Source organism: Rhopalosiphum padi, chromosome 3 (genome assembly GCF_020882245.1).
Source record: "Rhopalosiphum padi isolate XX-2018 chromosome 3, ASM2088224v1, whole genome shotgun sequence".
NCBI classification, from domain to species: Eukaryota; Metazoa; Arthropoda; class Insecta; order Hemiptera; family Aphididae; genus Rhopalosiphum; species Rhopalosiphum padi.
In genome coordinates this window covers 48,266,193-48,283,719 of record NC_083599.1, presented here as the reverse complement: position 1 = coordinate 48,283,719, position 17,527 = coordinate 48,266,193, and the positions used below count along the sequence as shown (strand labels likewise).

The window sequence follows — 17,527 nt, the reverse complement described above, 5'->3', positions numbered from 1 at the left end:
AATATCTATCGTGCATGATATTGTACATAAAATTAAATATAATTTTTTTTAAAAATATTTTTGGTATATTTTAACGTACGTATATTAGTTTTTAATGGCCCAAAAATGTATCGGTGGAATTTATATTCACCCTTAAAAATTCGAACCCTCCCTCGCGCCACTCCGCATTCTAAGTCTTGACGGAACCACCCGCGGTATCGCGCCCCTTTAAACCGCATAAAACCGGAGCGATAAATTGAATGATAATATTATAATCGCGCGCGCGGCAACGGAAAGAGTGAAAGGAGTGGCGAAAATAAAAAAGAAATAAAGAGGAAGAGCGAGAAAACGCCGACGCCGATACGTCGAGAGGGGAGGGACACACACACGAGTAGCAGCGGAGAGCGCGGCGGTGCGTGCTGGAGCGCGTGAGCGCAAATTACCGGGCGCCGTGCGCGGGCGCGACGCGCGCGAGCGAGAAACGTCGGGCGGCGGTGCGCGGAGAACGAGAGAGAGCGAGCGAGCGAGTCTGCCTCGCGGTGTTCCTCAAACCGCGACCGCGTTCGAATCGCGCGGGCTTCTATTCGGACGTTGTTACCGTTTCGCTCTTTCGTCTATTTATTTACATTTATTTTATTTTTTTTCTTCTTCTCCTAATTTCCCCCGCCGACGGACGTTACGAATTTTCACGCGATTCCCGGACGGGCCGCGGTACGTGTGCGGGCGCCCCCTTCGTGCGTTGTGTGCGTCGTAGGTAAATACGCGTGGGAAAAAATTCGGGCACCCTCCCCCGCCCCGCGTCCGCGCGCCGTTTTATTCCGATCGGCCGCGCCGCCGCCGCACCGCCACCACCGTGTCCGTGCGTGCCGCCGCCGTCGCGCGGCGTATGTGCGTAGTCGGTCGCCGTTCGCATCAGTACCGCAGTACACGCACACGCACACGCACTCGACCCACTCGATGACCGCCTGCTGCCGCCGCCACCACCACTACCACCACTACCGCTATCACCACCGTCACCACCACCGCCGCCGCCACAGACACCTCCACCACCCACAGATACGGCACTACCGATATCCCCTCCGCCCGCCGCCACCACCACCACCACCGGAGACCGTCGTGCCGACAACAACAACGACGACGACGACGACGCAGCGGCGGCGGCGGTGGTACGTCATGTCCAGGCCGCACCGGCGCCCGTCTGCCGTGAAGGTTCGCGCGCAGTTTTTACGTCGGCCCGCGGCCGCCATGTGAGCGAAATATTTTCCTCCACGCACGCACACACACGCACACACATTGTTGTCGCCGCCGCCGCCGCTGTCGTCGTAGTCGTCGGTTTTCGGTCGTCGTGTTTCGTATCGCCGGTGCACACGACCACCGCCGCGCCGCCGATATCGTCGTTCGCCGTTCGCTCAGTTCGCTGTCGACGGGGCCGCTGCAGAACGAGGTAGGTTTTTGTTATTATTATTATTATTAATTATATTGTTTTTGTTTTGATCCGTCTTTCGTGCACTCGATGTTTATTTTTATTTTTTTTTCCTCAATTTTTTTTTTTTTTAATTACATAAATAATATCCGTAAAATATTAATTTTATTCATCTTCTTTTTTTTTCTTCTATTTTTCAAATGTTTTTTTTAAATTTTTTTCTCGTCTAAACTCTCTCCCGTCCGACGATATATTTTTAATAATAATTTTATATATTTTTTTAATTTTTACGATTTTTTTTTTCGCGGTCCGCGAATTAAATTATTTTCGTCGTCGATTGCGCTCGTTTTCGCGCTGTTTACGGGGCGCCACCGCCGTGCCGTGCGCATCGACGAGTGTTAAAATGCATTCAGTGCACAGTCGTTGCTTTAACGCAATAATAACTTTGATAATAATTATTATTTGTTGTTTCTGTTATTATTGTCATCAGCTGCTGCTTCTGTCGGGGCGATTATCGTTGTTATTACGTCGCGCAATTATATAAAACAGCACGTCGACTCGTGCAATGTGCTGACCAATCGCGTAGGTATCGACCGCGCGGTTCCGTCGGGTACCCGCCGAACTATGATGGAAAACAAATCGCCAATCGGTCAGTCTCGTTTAGCATTCACCCCTAGCCCGACCGCCAACCATTATTATGATAATATTATTTTCGATGTTTTAAATAATATTTTTTTCGATCTATTTCGTCGACGCTCGCCGTGTCTTCGTCGTTCGAGGGTTGTCGACGAACTGACGACGGTCCGTTTGTTTACAAAAGTAATATCACTATTATCGTTTTATTGTCGTTTTCACTTTTTTTCACAACGGGTGGGGGTGGCGCATTACAGTAGCCACACATTAGGTATAATAATAGTATAATACACGTCCTTTCACCCTCGCCCCGGTGGAGGTCGATTTTCTTATCAACAATATTTATTATTATTACTTTACGATTTTCGCGGATTTACCGTCGTCGGCGAATCCGAAAATATTCTAATATATTAATATTATTATACAGTGTGACGGGACGACGGATGATGACTTTTATAATAATAATTATTCGTAATTTTATTAATACCTACCTATTTATTGTAATAAAGCACCTATACTGCGATGACATCGCTATCTTCTATAACTCACAAATATTCAAGTGCCGTTTTGAATTTTCCGTTTTTAATGTTATGGCGCACTTATTTTGTCTTTTTTAGTACGAAAAAATATGTAATTTGATAATTATGCAAAACGTAATATTATTTGGGAGGTACTTTACGTACCTATCTACGTCTCCGCACATGAGTTGTACCACACAAACATATTGCGCAAAAAAAATATTTTCGATGAAAATAACCCCTTTAGAATCAGTATGAATAAAAATTAATTTTATTAAGTATATATAATATGTATTTTTTTTATTTAGGCTAAATATATTTTTCAATTTAATTACCTTATACACTTTAAATGTCCATTTGTGTAAGGAATGTATCAATTAAGCATGTTAATGTATTTTGTGTGTATTAATTAATATAAATCGTTTGGCAATGATTAAAGTAGATATCTACATTCATTGTGGGAGATTTTTTATGCACCAATTAGGATTACTACTAAGATATTTTACAAACCTTTTAAATTCACATTATGCATTTAATAATTTAGAAATTGTATTTTAATTACTTTTAGCACAATTTACTATCTCGACATTTTTAGTTTTTATTGATAGTTTAATGTGGTTTAGTTCTTCAGTAAAGAGTTTTACACTAAAAAATACAAATCAAATTTTTATTCTTCCAGTCCCAAAATGTTGTGTTTAATTTTCAATGATTTTGACTTTTATATATTTTATGATATTCAAATTAATTAGGATTTTAAATACCTACTTATATATAAGTTTAAAGCTAATCACTAGTTTATTTTATTTAATAATATGATTATTTATTTTCAGATGAACATAAGTCAATAATGGGCGGAATGGATACAGATCAATTATATTCCGTGCGTTGGAATGAATTCCACACAAGTATTATAACATCATTCAGACATTTACTCGATCAAGAAGACTTTATAGATGTTACTATCGCTTGTGATGGTCATTCATTTACTGCACATAAAGTTGTGCTTTCTGCATGTAGTCCTTACTTCAGATCTCTGCTCAAGGTATTAACTTAAAATAATATATATATATTTAATATTTTAAGTAATTTAACATAATTTATTTATTCCTTATTATTCTTAGGCAAATCCATGCCAACATCCCATTGTAATCCTTCGCGATGTTAAGAAACAAGAAATGGAAGCATTATTAAGTTTCATGTACAATGGAGAAGTTCGGATTAATCAAGAACATTTACCAGAATTTTTGAAGACTGCTCGTAGCTTGCAAGTACGAGGTCTTGTTGATTTTACTAAAGAAAACCAACCAGTAAGTCATAAACTAGCCATGGATGATTTTGGGACATTTTTAACTATTATAATTTTATTTTATTTATTAGTCCTCATGGGGAAGTTCAAGTGTAGTTCCAGTTGATGTGGTTGGAAAAAATAAAGCCAGTGATAATTTACCTAGCCCACCATATAAAAGACAACGTAATAACTCTGAACAGTTGACTACTCAACCATTGACTCCTAGTAGTAGTTATAATGCCGATAGAGATAAAGATACACCATCACTGCTCGTTCAAGCATTGGAATTGAATCAATCACAGTCAAGTCAGGTAATAAATGTACTTAAACAATCATGTTTTTAAAATAAGTATGTTTACTAATTGTTGTATGTGTTTTGAATTTAAAGAATAAAAATACAGTAGACTCGTCGGTTACTGGTCATTCATCCGATGAAGAGGATAGTAATTCTGGAGATTCAGATGGCAGTCATACAGTTAATGATAATCCACGTTCAGATGTAAATCAGCAAAACAATGATATTGTTATTCAACCTCAAATATCTCAGGCCCGACATTCAAAACTAGAACCTGCAGATTTTTTATCAAGTAGTGGTAATAATCATGACCTACACAACACATCAATCTCAATTGAGCAACAATCCAGGCATTCTTTTCCTACTTCAATTTCATCTGGAGTTTCAATTATAAGTAGCTTACAAGGTTTGTTTATTTTATGCAAAATCTTACAATTTTTTTAGTAATAAATATATATAAATATATTAATTATTTTAGGATTGCCAGGTTTATTACCAGGTCCATCAGGCTTACACAACAATAGCCAAGAAAACAGCTATGGTGAGTGAATATTTATATTATGCTTACTAACAACAATTGCAATATGCTTTAAAAATGAAAGTTAGATATAATATTTAGTTATTCCTAATAACTAAAAACAATATTATAACATATTTATTACTTCACAAAAAGGTTTAAATTTAAGTCTTAAGTTTAAGAATTATAAAAACTAAATTGCACTTTTGTGTATACCATAAAAAAATAATGTACAGTATTATACAATATACATGTTATCATAAATATTATATTTTATATTATAATATTAATAATCTCTGGTTACTAAAATATGTTCCTTTGCCAAATTAAAATTGTATTTCATATGTTACTAGAGAACTATATCTAATTAGTATGTTAACTGTAATATTAATGAATTATTTATAAACAAAAAAAGAAGAATTATCTAAGAAACTTGATTAATTATGTTTCAGTTATTATGTTACCGCATTAGTAACAAATAGAAAATAAAAGTAGTCAAATTTAAATTATGAGCTAATTTTGTTTACAATTTTTTAAAACTTATTAAGGGTTATATAAAGCTACATTATTATATTTCAATTATAATTATTAACTCTTAGTTCTCTTATAATAATCGGATATATTTTACGATTGATGTTTCTAAATTTATGAGGTAGGTATTTAAGTTTGACTACACTACACATTTAGTAGGAGTATTAGATACTTGTAATGTACTTTTATTTGAGGAAAACAAATGGATTGATTAAATTTTGTACAGTGAAAGAACACTACATAGCTGACAGAAATTGATTCTTTTGTAGCCATTGAGACTAGTTAGTTGGATGTTATTCTTATGTATTTGCAGAATCGGTGTGTTCTCTTATTTGATAGAATATTGTTTTTATTCAAGAATAAAAAAGGAGGTATAGACATCTTTAAACAAAAATATGGATTTTGAATACATAGGAAATCAGGAAATTAATGATTCTATATTTTCTTCTACTAGCTACTATTACTTATAACTTTTAAGTTATAATAATTTATATAGCTTATATTGCTGTATATTTTATTATTATTTTGAACAATAATTACATTAAAATGTTGTAAAAAAAACAACCTTACCAAACCCACATTTTACTTAAACCTTTTTTCATCTAAAGTTTTTTTGTACTTATAAATATTAAATTTTATAATGGTTGAATGAATGTTAGTTACTATTTTAATTTATTTATAATAGTTAATTATGTTTATACATTGAAATGATAACAACATCATTATTATATTTAGTGAGAAATTAATCTTCATTTCATAATAAATTAATCAATTAAAAATTTTAAAATATGATTTCCTGACTTGTTATCAAAACTTTAAATGCAAAATATAAATTTCAAACAAACAAATTGGTTTTTTTTTTTAAAAAATTATATGTACAAGTAGTTATTTGTTTGATTTCTCTTAATTAATTTAAAAAATATAATATACATTTAAACATACATTTAAAATTTAAATAATCTAAATATTAATCTAATATTCATCATAATTCTTCAATTTGAAAAAAAAATATTTCCATAACATGGTTGAAACATTAATGATTTTACAATTCATATTTTTTAAATATTCCATCAGAAAAATATTCGTACATATTTTATTATGTTCATTTTACATACTGAACATATTGTTATTTCCTTTAAATATCCTCTTTATATTGAAGTTTAATTATATCAGTTATAAATATATATTAATTACCTGCTTATATTCAAGTTAATAAATTAATTTATGTTTATAATTTAATACTACCTAGTTAATTTTGATGTAGTGTGTGTATCACTATTCAAGAACTATTTGAGAAAAATGTAAATCCCTCTTTGAAGAATTAATTTTTTTTAAAAGATAAAATTAACTTATAAGTCTTTAAGTAAGAATATTATAAAATAGGACATTATAATAATAGTAAAAAAAAAAAACACTAAGTTGGCTAATGATAAAGAATAAAACAACATTTAATAATAGCTCTACTATGCGCTGATGAATTATGAGTAATTTTACAATATTTAAAGAAATATAAAGTATAAATACATAAAGTAAATTAGCTCATTATTTTTAATTTATTAAAATATATTGGCTTCTCAGGATGATAATTTTTTTTATAAGACTTGTTAAGCCAAATATTTTATGTTTTTGTTTTTCAATTTTAACTATATCTATTAACTATTAATATTAGTTGTACATTGTAATATGTAATCAATATTTGAAAATGTTCATTAAAAATTTTAAATTGTACATCATAGAAATGTTTTTAGATAGTTTAATTTAATTAAACAATTTTTTTCTAATGAATATCGGTTAGTAGGCAAGTTGTAACATTAGTTCAAAAATTGGTTCATGCCCTATTGATTTGATATTTATATTTATTCTTTAAATAGATAACATTTAGTATTACATTCTACGTAAACATCAGGTTATCTACCTGTAAGTTAAACTGAAATTGGCCGACATCTAACTTCTGATAAATTGTTTTTAAAACTCATGGTTTCTGATTACATATTTTACAATTAATTAAAAATAAAAATCTTGGATCTAAAATGCGTAATGATATATTTTTTTGTATTCTATTTATGCGAGATTGCATAATCTAATGCGACAATTAATTAATATTGGTTTATTGATAATTTAGTTTAGACTGTTCATTTTTTATGATTTTCTCTGTTTATATTCCAATAATATTTTTGTACCTATATAATATAATATATATATTAAATATTAATACTCTTTTAAGTCGCACCATCAATATTTATTTCTAGACTCTAAACGGGGGGAGTATATTTTTCCCCATCTGGAAAACGTTTATGTTAACCGAAAAAATTCGAAATTAATACATTTATATTATTGAAAATTGTTAAACATAATATTACCTATATAGTATATGATATAATGTTATGTACGTTTGCCTTTAAAATAAAGCAATTTAAAACTAACGGAATACTTATTTAGTTATCTCATTAAATGTGCTCTATTAGATGTTTCTGCGTTCATTGATCATCGAGTTGTTTACGACTGAATTGTTTTGTTATAAATGTTTTCGCCAGTAGGACTTAAGATAAAAATAGTATTGCATGCAGGCATCGTTTGTTAGTACACTTCAAAGAACTCAAAAATGTATAAATTTAACGATCTTAAAATTCGTACAATTTTTGTATATTTAAAAAATTTGTTTGAATATTTATACAAAACATACATCACACAGTATACTAATAAAAATAGTATTTAATGTTAAAAGCTATGAGAAACGAGTAAAAAATAATTTATACTTCGATGAAACAAAATACTATACAATATAATATAGATACATGTTATATATTATTATTATTATTACAACTATTTTAATATTATATACACCCAGCTTAAACTGAAATTAATTAATTGTTTTAATTTAAAATATTTATTTAAATCGATAATGATTAAAACTTACAAAGAAACTGTTGTATAATATTAGTATTCGTATTTCTTAATTTCGTCAATCATTATTCATTAACATACCTATATTTCAGAATGTTATGTGTAGATTTTAACTTAATTTGTTTCGTGTGTACTAAGTCATGCGCCTTTAAAATCTCAGGTCTTTAAGTATACTGCACAATAAGATTAAAAAAAATCTATTAACTTGTAAATTTATATTTGTTAAATAATTATTTGTATGTGTATAGTGTATAGATTCATTAGTGCGTTATCAAAATTGTTTAATTTGTGTGTTGTACTACTTAATATTCACAGTAGCGTTTAATATATCAAATGCGAAAACATTGATTAAATGTTTTCGTTGATTAAACTGTTATTGAAAATCGTCTATAGGTAGTTTTGTTTTTAACAACGTTTCAAGTTATATTTTACTTAGGTATTTACTACCATTATGCCATTGAGGAAATAATGTCAATTGGCATCCATTTAATGTATACACAATACACTACACTTAATGTGAATGTGAATTATTTTGAAAAAAATAAAATTATCTGAACAGTTAGTATATACTGTTGACGTTGTAGTATTTGTGTTGATGTAGACACTTTTTTTCGTCATCTTATAAATATAACTAGGTTGGTAGTATTCAGATAATTTCTTATTGAATTATATTTATATAGCATATTGTTGTGTTATGCATTTGAGAATCCGAGTAATCGTGTATGAATGAGTTTATTCATTATCGAATTACTCTTGCGTACTTAATTTTAAATAAACATTTGTCTATGTTCTACAGCATTTCATGATTATTTTATTATGATTATGATAAAAATATAATTTTTTATTTAATACATGGTCTTAATTCATATCACAGATTTATTTTATACTAAATAGTTTGTAATATATATATCTGTGATTTATGAACAGCAAAATATAATAATAATATTATGTATTATTATATATTGTAATATAATATTAATAATGATTAAACGTATTATATTAAATATATACTTAACCAAAATTTAAATTAAGAAAAAAGTCTGCATGGAAGTTGTTTTATGTATACTGTTTTAAAAGGTTCTTTTAGGTATTATTATTTTTGTCAACAATTTATTATACGATGGAACTAGAAAATAAACTTAAATACCATTCTAAATAACTCTTGGGTAAATTGTTTTTGTGCAGTTACATATTATTATATATATTTTACAAATTAACAAAAATCTCTGGCTGTTGATGAATTCCAGTCCTTTTCACGGTTCTGCCACATTTTTAAGTTGCACATTTTAAGAACCGTTCGGAACACATGTGTACGGCACATGGTGAGATCGTGCAATAAATTGTAAGGCACTGCTGTATAAATATGGTTCATAATAAAGTGACCTTAGTTTTTGGACTGTCTTAGATGTTGGCACTGAAGAAACTAAATACAAATAATCATTTTTCATTACGTACATTTTAAGAGTATTCGTTGTAGTATGAATAGTGTTTTTTATTTTTAAATTATTAAAGTAGACACATATGTAATTTTCAAATTAAATCAATACCTAATACCAGTAATTTTAAAAGTAATATAATTTTATTTAATAAATAAAAAAAGTAAATAACGAATTAAGGTACGGCCACATTGAACGCAATTTGCGATGTGAGCGATTTATTTAACGATTTAGCGATTCTACGATTTTTTTAAAACTATAGAATTGCTATGACATGGTTTCATAGAGTGAATTTTGGGATTTGCGTTTTGCGATAAATCGCTTCTATCATGTTAAAATCAAAATAGTTCTCCTGCGAATTATCGCGAGTAGCCCACCAAAAACGTAAATATCGCTAATTCGGTCGCATCGCAAATCGCGTTCAGTGTGGCCATTTGGCCATACCTTTAGTTTAACCATAAAAATTAAACGTATTACTTCTAAAGCTAAATTTATTGTTCTAATGAGTAATGATTATAATTATTATTAATTTTAATTGAAAACTATGCATGTTTTGAATTTAATTAGAATGTAAATAAACTGATAAATGATAATATATCGTATTAACGTATTAAGGTGATAGATATTTGTCCAAATAAATTCTCGTAGTAAATCATCAATAATAATCGCAAATAATATGTCTATTGGTGCTATCAGGCCACCAAGTATGTACTTGTTGAGGTTGGGTTTAGGCAAAATGTTACGTTTCGCAAATGAGTCCAAACTTGTTATTCTTTATCGAGCAGAAAGTACTGAGAGAATATAGTTGTCATGTATGCCTTGTATGTGTGTGCGTGTATGTTGTATGTAAGATGTCTTTGAACTGGAAAATAGAATAGAAAGCTCAAAATGATGCTTTTTGTCCATATAGTTAAAATTATAATTTCCTTAAATCCTAAAGATTATCACTATAGTTAGTCACAATGAATTTATGTCGATTTAATGCTATCTACTGGAATGAAATAAAAAAAATTAGTTTGGAATTTTTAATCTGATAATCTGATAAAGTGATAAAAAAATTATTTTAAAATGTAATACGTTTTGTGCTGCAGCATTTGGCCTTACTACAATTCTTTATTTACGAGTATCTTACTTAATTTTTTTTCTTGCACGTAATTTTTATGAATTAATTTTTTTTCCTGGCCGTATAAATATTTTTCAAGAAACTCATTTGTAAATATCCGTTAATAATAATATAAAAATATTATTCAATTGTTATAATATATTTGGTTTCACCTCGTCACTAAAATATTAGGTACAGTTAATTATAATATCTACTTAATATAACTTATGTATAAAGAATGATAGTCATCATTTTTCCTGTCTTCCCGTAAGTAGCTAATACAGGGATATAGTGGACATTTGGTTATTTTTTGGTAGGTTAGTATTATCTAAACTAAAGTGGTGTATACCTCGATTTATATTAACATTGTTCACATAAATTACAGCTAAATTAATAAGACTGTGCACTTAAAAGTTCTCATCGATATCCTTCTATGCGTGGGTACATGGAATAATGTGGCGTCTCACTCGAGTCTAGATAATTATATATATTATGTAAAAAATTGCCAGTGAAAAATATTCATGTTCCAAAATAACGAATGGAAAAAAATGGTAATTAATGATAAACATTGTACGTAAAAATATTTAAATTACCTATTTCTAAACTATACACAGATAATCATGTTCAAATTAGTAAAGCAAAATGGAAATAAAAATTTTAAATGTTCAGTAATTATTTATATTTGCATAATTTTCTATAAACATGATACAATTTAAAAAATATTTTGACTCATTTCTGAGGAGTATACAATAATTTATCATTGATTAATTGATTTAAATTCAAAATTCTCACATCAATTTCAATGACCTACTCAATTACGATATCTTCTCAATACAGTAAACACTTAAAAATTGTAAAGTAGAACGGCTTCCTTGACATTTGAATTTAGACTTATTGTCTATGGTTTTTACATACTACCACCTCACTTTGTATATTATATACTTGTAAGGGTTGTAGATATATTGGTTGATAATGTATATGTATTTGTGTATAATTAATTCTTGATACAAATGTTATCTAGGATCGTTAACACTTAAGTAAAAAATACTATATTAATTGTATTGTATTCTAAATAGTAAATAGTTTTTAATATATTTAACATATATTTTAATATTTATGTTTACTTTTAATTCCCTAATATAACTTTTGATTATGATATTGTTTTACTTAAAAATAAATTATTCATTACCACATAATTCAATTATCAGAAAACACTATTTTTGACGAAGGTTATGAATAATTTTATAGTCATTATTTGACTTTATTAAGTATAACCAATAATAATAAGCTGAAAATAAAATATTATCCCAGAAGTAAAACTAATATTGAATATATAAAACTTTTTCTTTTATTATACGTCATATTTACCTCCAGTTTCCCCATTGTATTGTACAGAACTTATAATGGAAAATACATTGGCGTAACTATATTGAAAATTATTCTTTAGGACAATAATATTTCTACCATGAGTTCTGAGGGTTCACCTGCTCTTCGTTCTCTGGTGATAAAATAAATGTAATCATGCCGATTTGTATATAAAAAACAAAATAAATATTTCGAATAAGTCATGGTCTATAACAATGTATATGAAAAAAGTACTTTTATGCAGATACAGGGTTTCTCACCTTATACGTACTGGTGCCCACCTATACTAACCACTAGGTATACTCCTTTTCCGCCCTTTGCCTAAACTTTAAACGTACATACTACATAACAATTTGAATTATTTAAATTCTATAGTTATTCAACTTGGAAATATTAACATGCATTTTTATAAATCGGTTGTCTATACGGATAAAAAATTATTTCTCGTAAACCATAAAAATACTATAAATTATAATATGTGTATAAAATATATAAGTAATATATTTGGCTAAAATCATGTTTGAAAAATACTGTATAGAAAAAAAGGCAATACTCGTATTATTGACATGGTGACAAAAACGGTATACATCACGTGTGTATGCGTGTATGTGAGAGTGAGATATATTAGCCGTGAAGAGAAAATCGAAAAAAAAACCAAAAAAATAATGTTATTTAAAAAAAAAAAATGCTGTATGACACGTATATATGACACTAGACTGGTGGGGTTCCAGGGGATGGCGGTGGACCTACGATGGGATGTTACTTGAACGCCACCGAACCGAAGCCAGTATGCACAGAATGCGGCCGGGTGTATAGCAGCGTGAGCAACTTGAAGCAGCACATAGCCAACGTCCACTCAGCCACTCTGCACTGGGAACCCTGCCCGGTGTGCGGTAAACACTTTAAGACCAGACAGTATCTGTTCAATCACCTGTTGCAAACCCACGGCATCCGGCAGCGGGGCAGCAGGATGCACATGCACTTACCGGCGGGAGGTGGTAGTGTCGGGGGCGGTGGCGTTGGGGGTGGAGGCGGTCACCATCACCATCACCACCATCACCATCCACCGCACCCATCGGCGGTCGCGTCGTCGTCGTCGCCGCTGCAGGCCCACAGCCCCTCAGCCACAATTTCCTCGTGTTTTTCCAATGCCTCCGTGGTCAAACCACTCATGTCGCATCACGCCGACATCAAGCCCCTGTCGCATGCGTCCGTTGCTGCGGCCACCGCAGCAGCAGCAGCGGCAGCCGCTGCCGCCGCCGCAGCCGCCGATCATAACGAACAGCGGCAGCAGCAGCAGCAGCAGCAACAGCAGCACCCCCCTAACAGTTTCGTACCTCCCCTACCGTCGTCTTCGTCCGCATCTGTGTTAAATCGACTCAGCAACCCCGACCTATCTTCCCAGTTCTACATGTTATCCAAATCGGCCGTTACCAGATAATATGATAATATAATATAATATTATTATTTATTGTTATTATTGTATACTTCCCCGTTTCATATCATACTAATTCTGTTAAAATATATTATTAATAATACTAGTTTAGTTAGGCGTATATTCGTGTACCTCGACGACGGGATTTCGATGGATATATTTTAATATTTATCATTCAAAAACCACGGTTTCTCATATTACCTATATATACTTGTATATATTGCGTGTAATGTATTATTGCCTATATTGGCTATTATATATTATTACGTGTCTACGCAGCACTTATACTGTGCGTATTATGTCGGACGACGAGGTCATTGTTTACGACTTTTTTTGCTTTTTTTACTCGAAGTATACTTTTATAATATCGTTATACTGATTTTTTTTCCAACCCGTCTTTCGTACTAGGTTAGATATATACTATACCACATCCTTTATCCAGTTCACACTCAGGTCTGACGTTCAATAAACTGTGGTTCGTACCGAAAAATAGGTACCAACGTAATATATTATATCATATTTGACATTGTTTTCCTTCTCTTGTATTTGCGAGCGAAACTCTAAAACGTCGGAGGCGGGTAGCGGTGTCATGACGTCAACTCGTCCAATTTTAGTAATAAATATTAACTAAAACTTTTTTTTTATATTTCGTAAACGACTAAATATGTGCCAATTTCGACGATTTTATAAATGTATATAATATGTTATTAATTGTGCTGATGTCCGGTAATATCATATAAAACTCAATTGTAGCATATTTTATTAAGCTGCATATACCATCATACTTTGCTCATCTTATTTTTGGACATGTTCGCTTAAAATTATGAAATCAAAAAATGTGCACCGCACTGATTCTAATAATGATTGGTATTCACGGTAAAGCTTGATCAATAATACTATAATATCAATAAATTATTTAAACATTAAGCATATTTTACAAAAGAAAATATGGTTAATATTCTTCACGATACGCCGTGTTCGTCATTAGGCATTACTTTGACGTGTATAAAAATGTGCTTATTACACATAATTTTAAAATAAAAATCATATCTGAATTCTTTTAATTTATCCTTTACAGTCAAATAAAAATAATAATATCTAATATATTATATTATTTTTATGTATCAATTCAATTTTAGTGTATAGTTAATTAAACAGTTATTTAACTCAGACTACTTCTTTTTCATTCAGATTAATTGATTTTTTTATATGAATTACTTACTGCTGAACATAATCATCAATAAATCCTTTAAATAATTAAATTACTTTTGAAAATAATACTAAAAATTAGAAATATTAGATAACGACACATTAAATATGATGCGATAAGTGGGTGAGTGATATAGATATTTATTAAAATATTTAAATGAGTCCTACATTTAAAAATGATGTAAATATTTTGTTGACATTTACTATTTCTCAGTGAAACAGTAGACGTTTCTACTGGCAGATAAAAATAATAATGATTTTTGTTAAATTTTAAATGAAAACATATATTTTTACATTTCATATATAATATATAGTGAGGATTATTTGTATTTTATTACTATGTAAATATGACTGCGTAAATATTGTATATTTTATATTATACCGTCATTTATCCTTAATTTGGTCCTCTGATTCTAGTCTTTAGTACTGTGGAAATAATTATTAGATATTAGTCATCTAAATATTTTAATTGATTATATTATTAAAAAATGTCTTCAGACAATGAATTGTATCTATATAATGCATTATCATGTTGTATTACATATCTTACATTTATTTACGTTTAAAAAATGTTTGAAAACTTTTGTGTTTTAATTACATTTTATTGGTTATTTTATTTTTAGTTTATAAAAAAGTTACTTATATTTTTGTTACTTGACGTAAAGTATTTTGGTTGGTAATGCAATTTTTATTTCATCAATGAATTTATTGTACAATTGATAAATACTATTTTCAATTAAAGTTAAATTTCGTTAAATTCATAGTTGTGTCTGATATTTTAATTTTCTAAATAAAATACCATTTTCATATTTAATTAAATACATAATATTATTTGCCTATAGAAATTATTTTAAAGTATTGATAATAGTATTTTAAATTTATATTATTCAATTATAAAAATTAATTTTCATTTTCATGGATTACAATAACTACATAACCAATTTACTTTACACTGTCAACTATATTTATCAATTATTTTGATTTTTGTTACGTTTTATTTATAATTTTTGAAATGTTTAACTTAAATTTTTTTAAATAGTTTATTGGTCATTTTATTATTATTTTTTTTTTTTTTTAAAGAGTAATATTAATAATAAGTGTACCATTCATATATATTAAGTATATTAATCATGTAATAATAATAAGTTTAAGTGCATTATTTAGTCAATAAGATGCCAATTATAATATCATTTTCATCTTTTATTATTCGGGCATTTCAAAACTAAAATGTAATCAAAACTTATAAAATCAAAATGTCGAAAAACTGTTGTATTTATTTGATATCAAGAATAAGCTATATTCGAACTTATTTTAATTTATTGTTTATAAACTTGGTTAGCACTCGGCATATTCTGGCCGTTAAAAATAGAAGTGTTTCAATCAGAAAAATTTCAATTTTATATGAATACATGCTATTATATAACATGGAATATTTTATTTGGTTTTATTTTTATGATAAACTTATTTGATATAGTAATACATAACTATTAACTGGTTAAGGTCAGATTTTATGTATGTTGGTCATTTTCGGGTGCTATGATGTTTATATAACATTTAATATTATTTTTTTTTTATCGAAGCAATACAAGTTGTTTTTTAATGTATGTGAAATGGTTTGTTTCTTGAAATTAAACTTAGTGATCGATCTCAATTATGTGATACCTATTACATGTCTGTTACTAAACACTATATAAACAAAAAATGCTAGTATTGTTCCTTTCGACCAACTGAAAAATTATTTGGGTTATTAAATATATTATTTTTATTAAGTAATATTCTCGTTGTAAATAAATGATTTTTCTGGAAATATGTTTTTTTCCTAGTTTTAAAATAATCAATCGCAATTTATTTATTAATTTGTGGTTGTCAAAATTGTTTTAATTTACTAATGTACCAATATTAAACTATATAAATCACTATATTCCAATCATCAATTTGATACTTTTTATTTATTTTGGACTTTAATCAGCATCAAAAAATGTTTGCAGTAAAATCATTTAAAAACTTTACTATTATGGTTTCACTTGTTGCTGGTTTTCTTTATTTTTTTGTTTACATTATTAAACTCGAATAGCGAAGTCTCTCAGTTTAATATATCTTTGAAATAATAATTTAAAACATGTTATTGACAATCATTTAGATATTCTTTTTATTTTGGTTTTTATGTATCTGTTGTGTAGTATGTACTCCGTTCTTGTCCAATAGATAATATATGTAGTATACAATCTTCTTTTTACACCTCTTTTAAATTTGACTATAGGTAGTTTTTTTTATATTTGAACATGATATTTTACCATTCATTTTTAACTTCCTGAAATTGATTAAAAGAAATAATAAAATAGTATAAAATAAATAAATAAATCAAGTAATACATTTATAAGTTGTACCTATAACAATATTACCATAATATTATGCTTACATCGAATTTCAGATTTGTGACTGTTTTTTATTTAGTTCTGTTTTTATTTCTTTTCAATAGAAGACTGATCGATACTAACACAGTTGTTTGTATACATTTATCAGTTAACGGCAAACCGTTTATTGTTACGTGTCATCAAAAAAATAAAACGATGAAAACGGTGTAAACTGTTTTCATGTGATAATCGCTAACTAATAATTTTCCACAGAAATATACAATACTGTTCGAGTTACATAATTCAATATTTTCATTGCGTATCTATCAGGGTTTTTGTTTATTGTATATTTTGTATGAGACAATGTGTTTAATTTATCTTTGTTTAAATGTGTAAGGTGGTTGACCTTATATTTTTTAAGTGAAAACTTCTATACGCATATTGTATTTTTCACCCTACAACTACGACAGTCTATTTTATAGTTACAAAATCACATTTAAAATCTTCATTATTGTTTTAGACTCTTGTAAGAATTGTA

At 29.3% G+C, this 17,527-nt stretch overlaps 1 protein-coding gene across 2 annotated transcripts in view; it reads left to right on the top strand.

Annotated features, from left to right (window-relative positions):
* The first annotated feature begins 873 nt into the window (after positions 1 to 873).
* LOC132928026 (protein abrupt-like) overlaps positions 874 to 17,527 on the top strand; it is a 28,243-nt gene continuing 11,589 nt past the window's right edge. Inside the window, exons 1-7 of one of the 2 annotated variants that reach the window (XM_060992584.1) lie at positions 874 to 1,423; positions 3,384 to 3,595; positions 3,675 to 3,860; positions 3,931 to 4,152; positions 4,230 to 4,542; positions 4,615 to 4,677; positions 12,723 to 15,059. In XM_060992584.1, coding sequence (XP_060848567.1) covers positions 3,401 to 3,595; positions 3,675 to 3,860; positions 3,931 to 4,152; positions 4,230 to 4,542; positions 4,615 to 4,677; positions 12,723 to 13,432 — 1,689 coding nt within the window. In that variant the 5' untranslated portion in view covers positions 874 to 1,423; positions 3,384 to 3,400 and the 3' untranslated portion in view covers positions 13,433 to 15,059. Of the gene's footprint in view, positions 1,424 to 3,383; positions 3,596 to 3,674; positions 3,861 to 3,930; positions 4,153 to 4,229; positions 4,543 to 4,614; positions 4,678 to 12,722; positions 15,060 to 17,527 lie in introns of those variants that run through there. The other variant, XM_060992583.1, reaches the window with a different exon arrangement.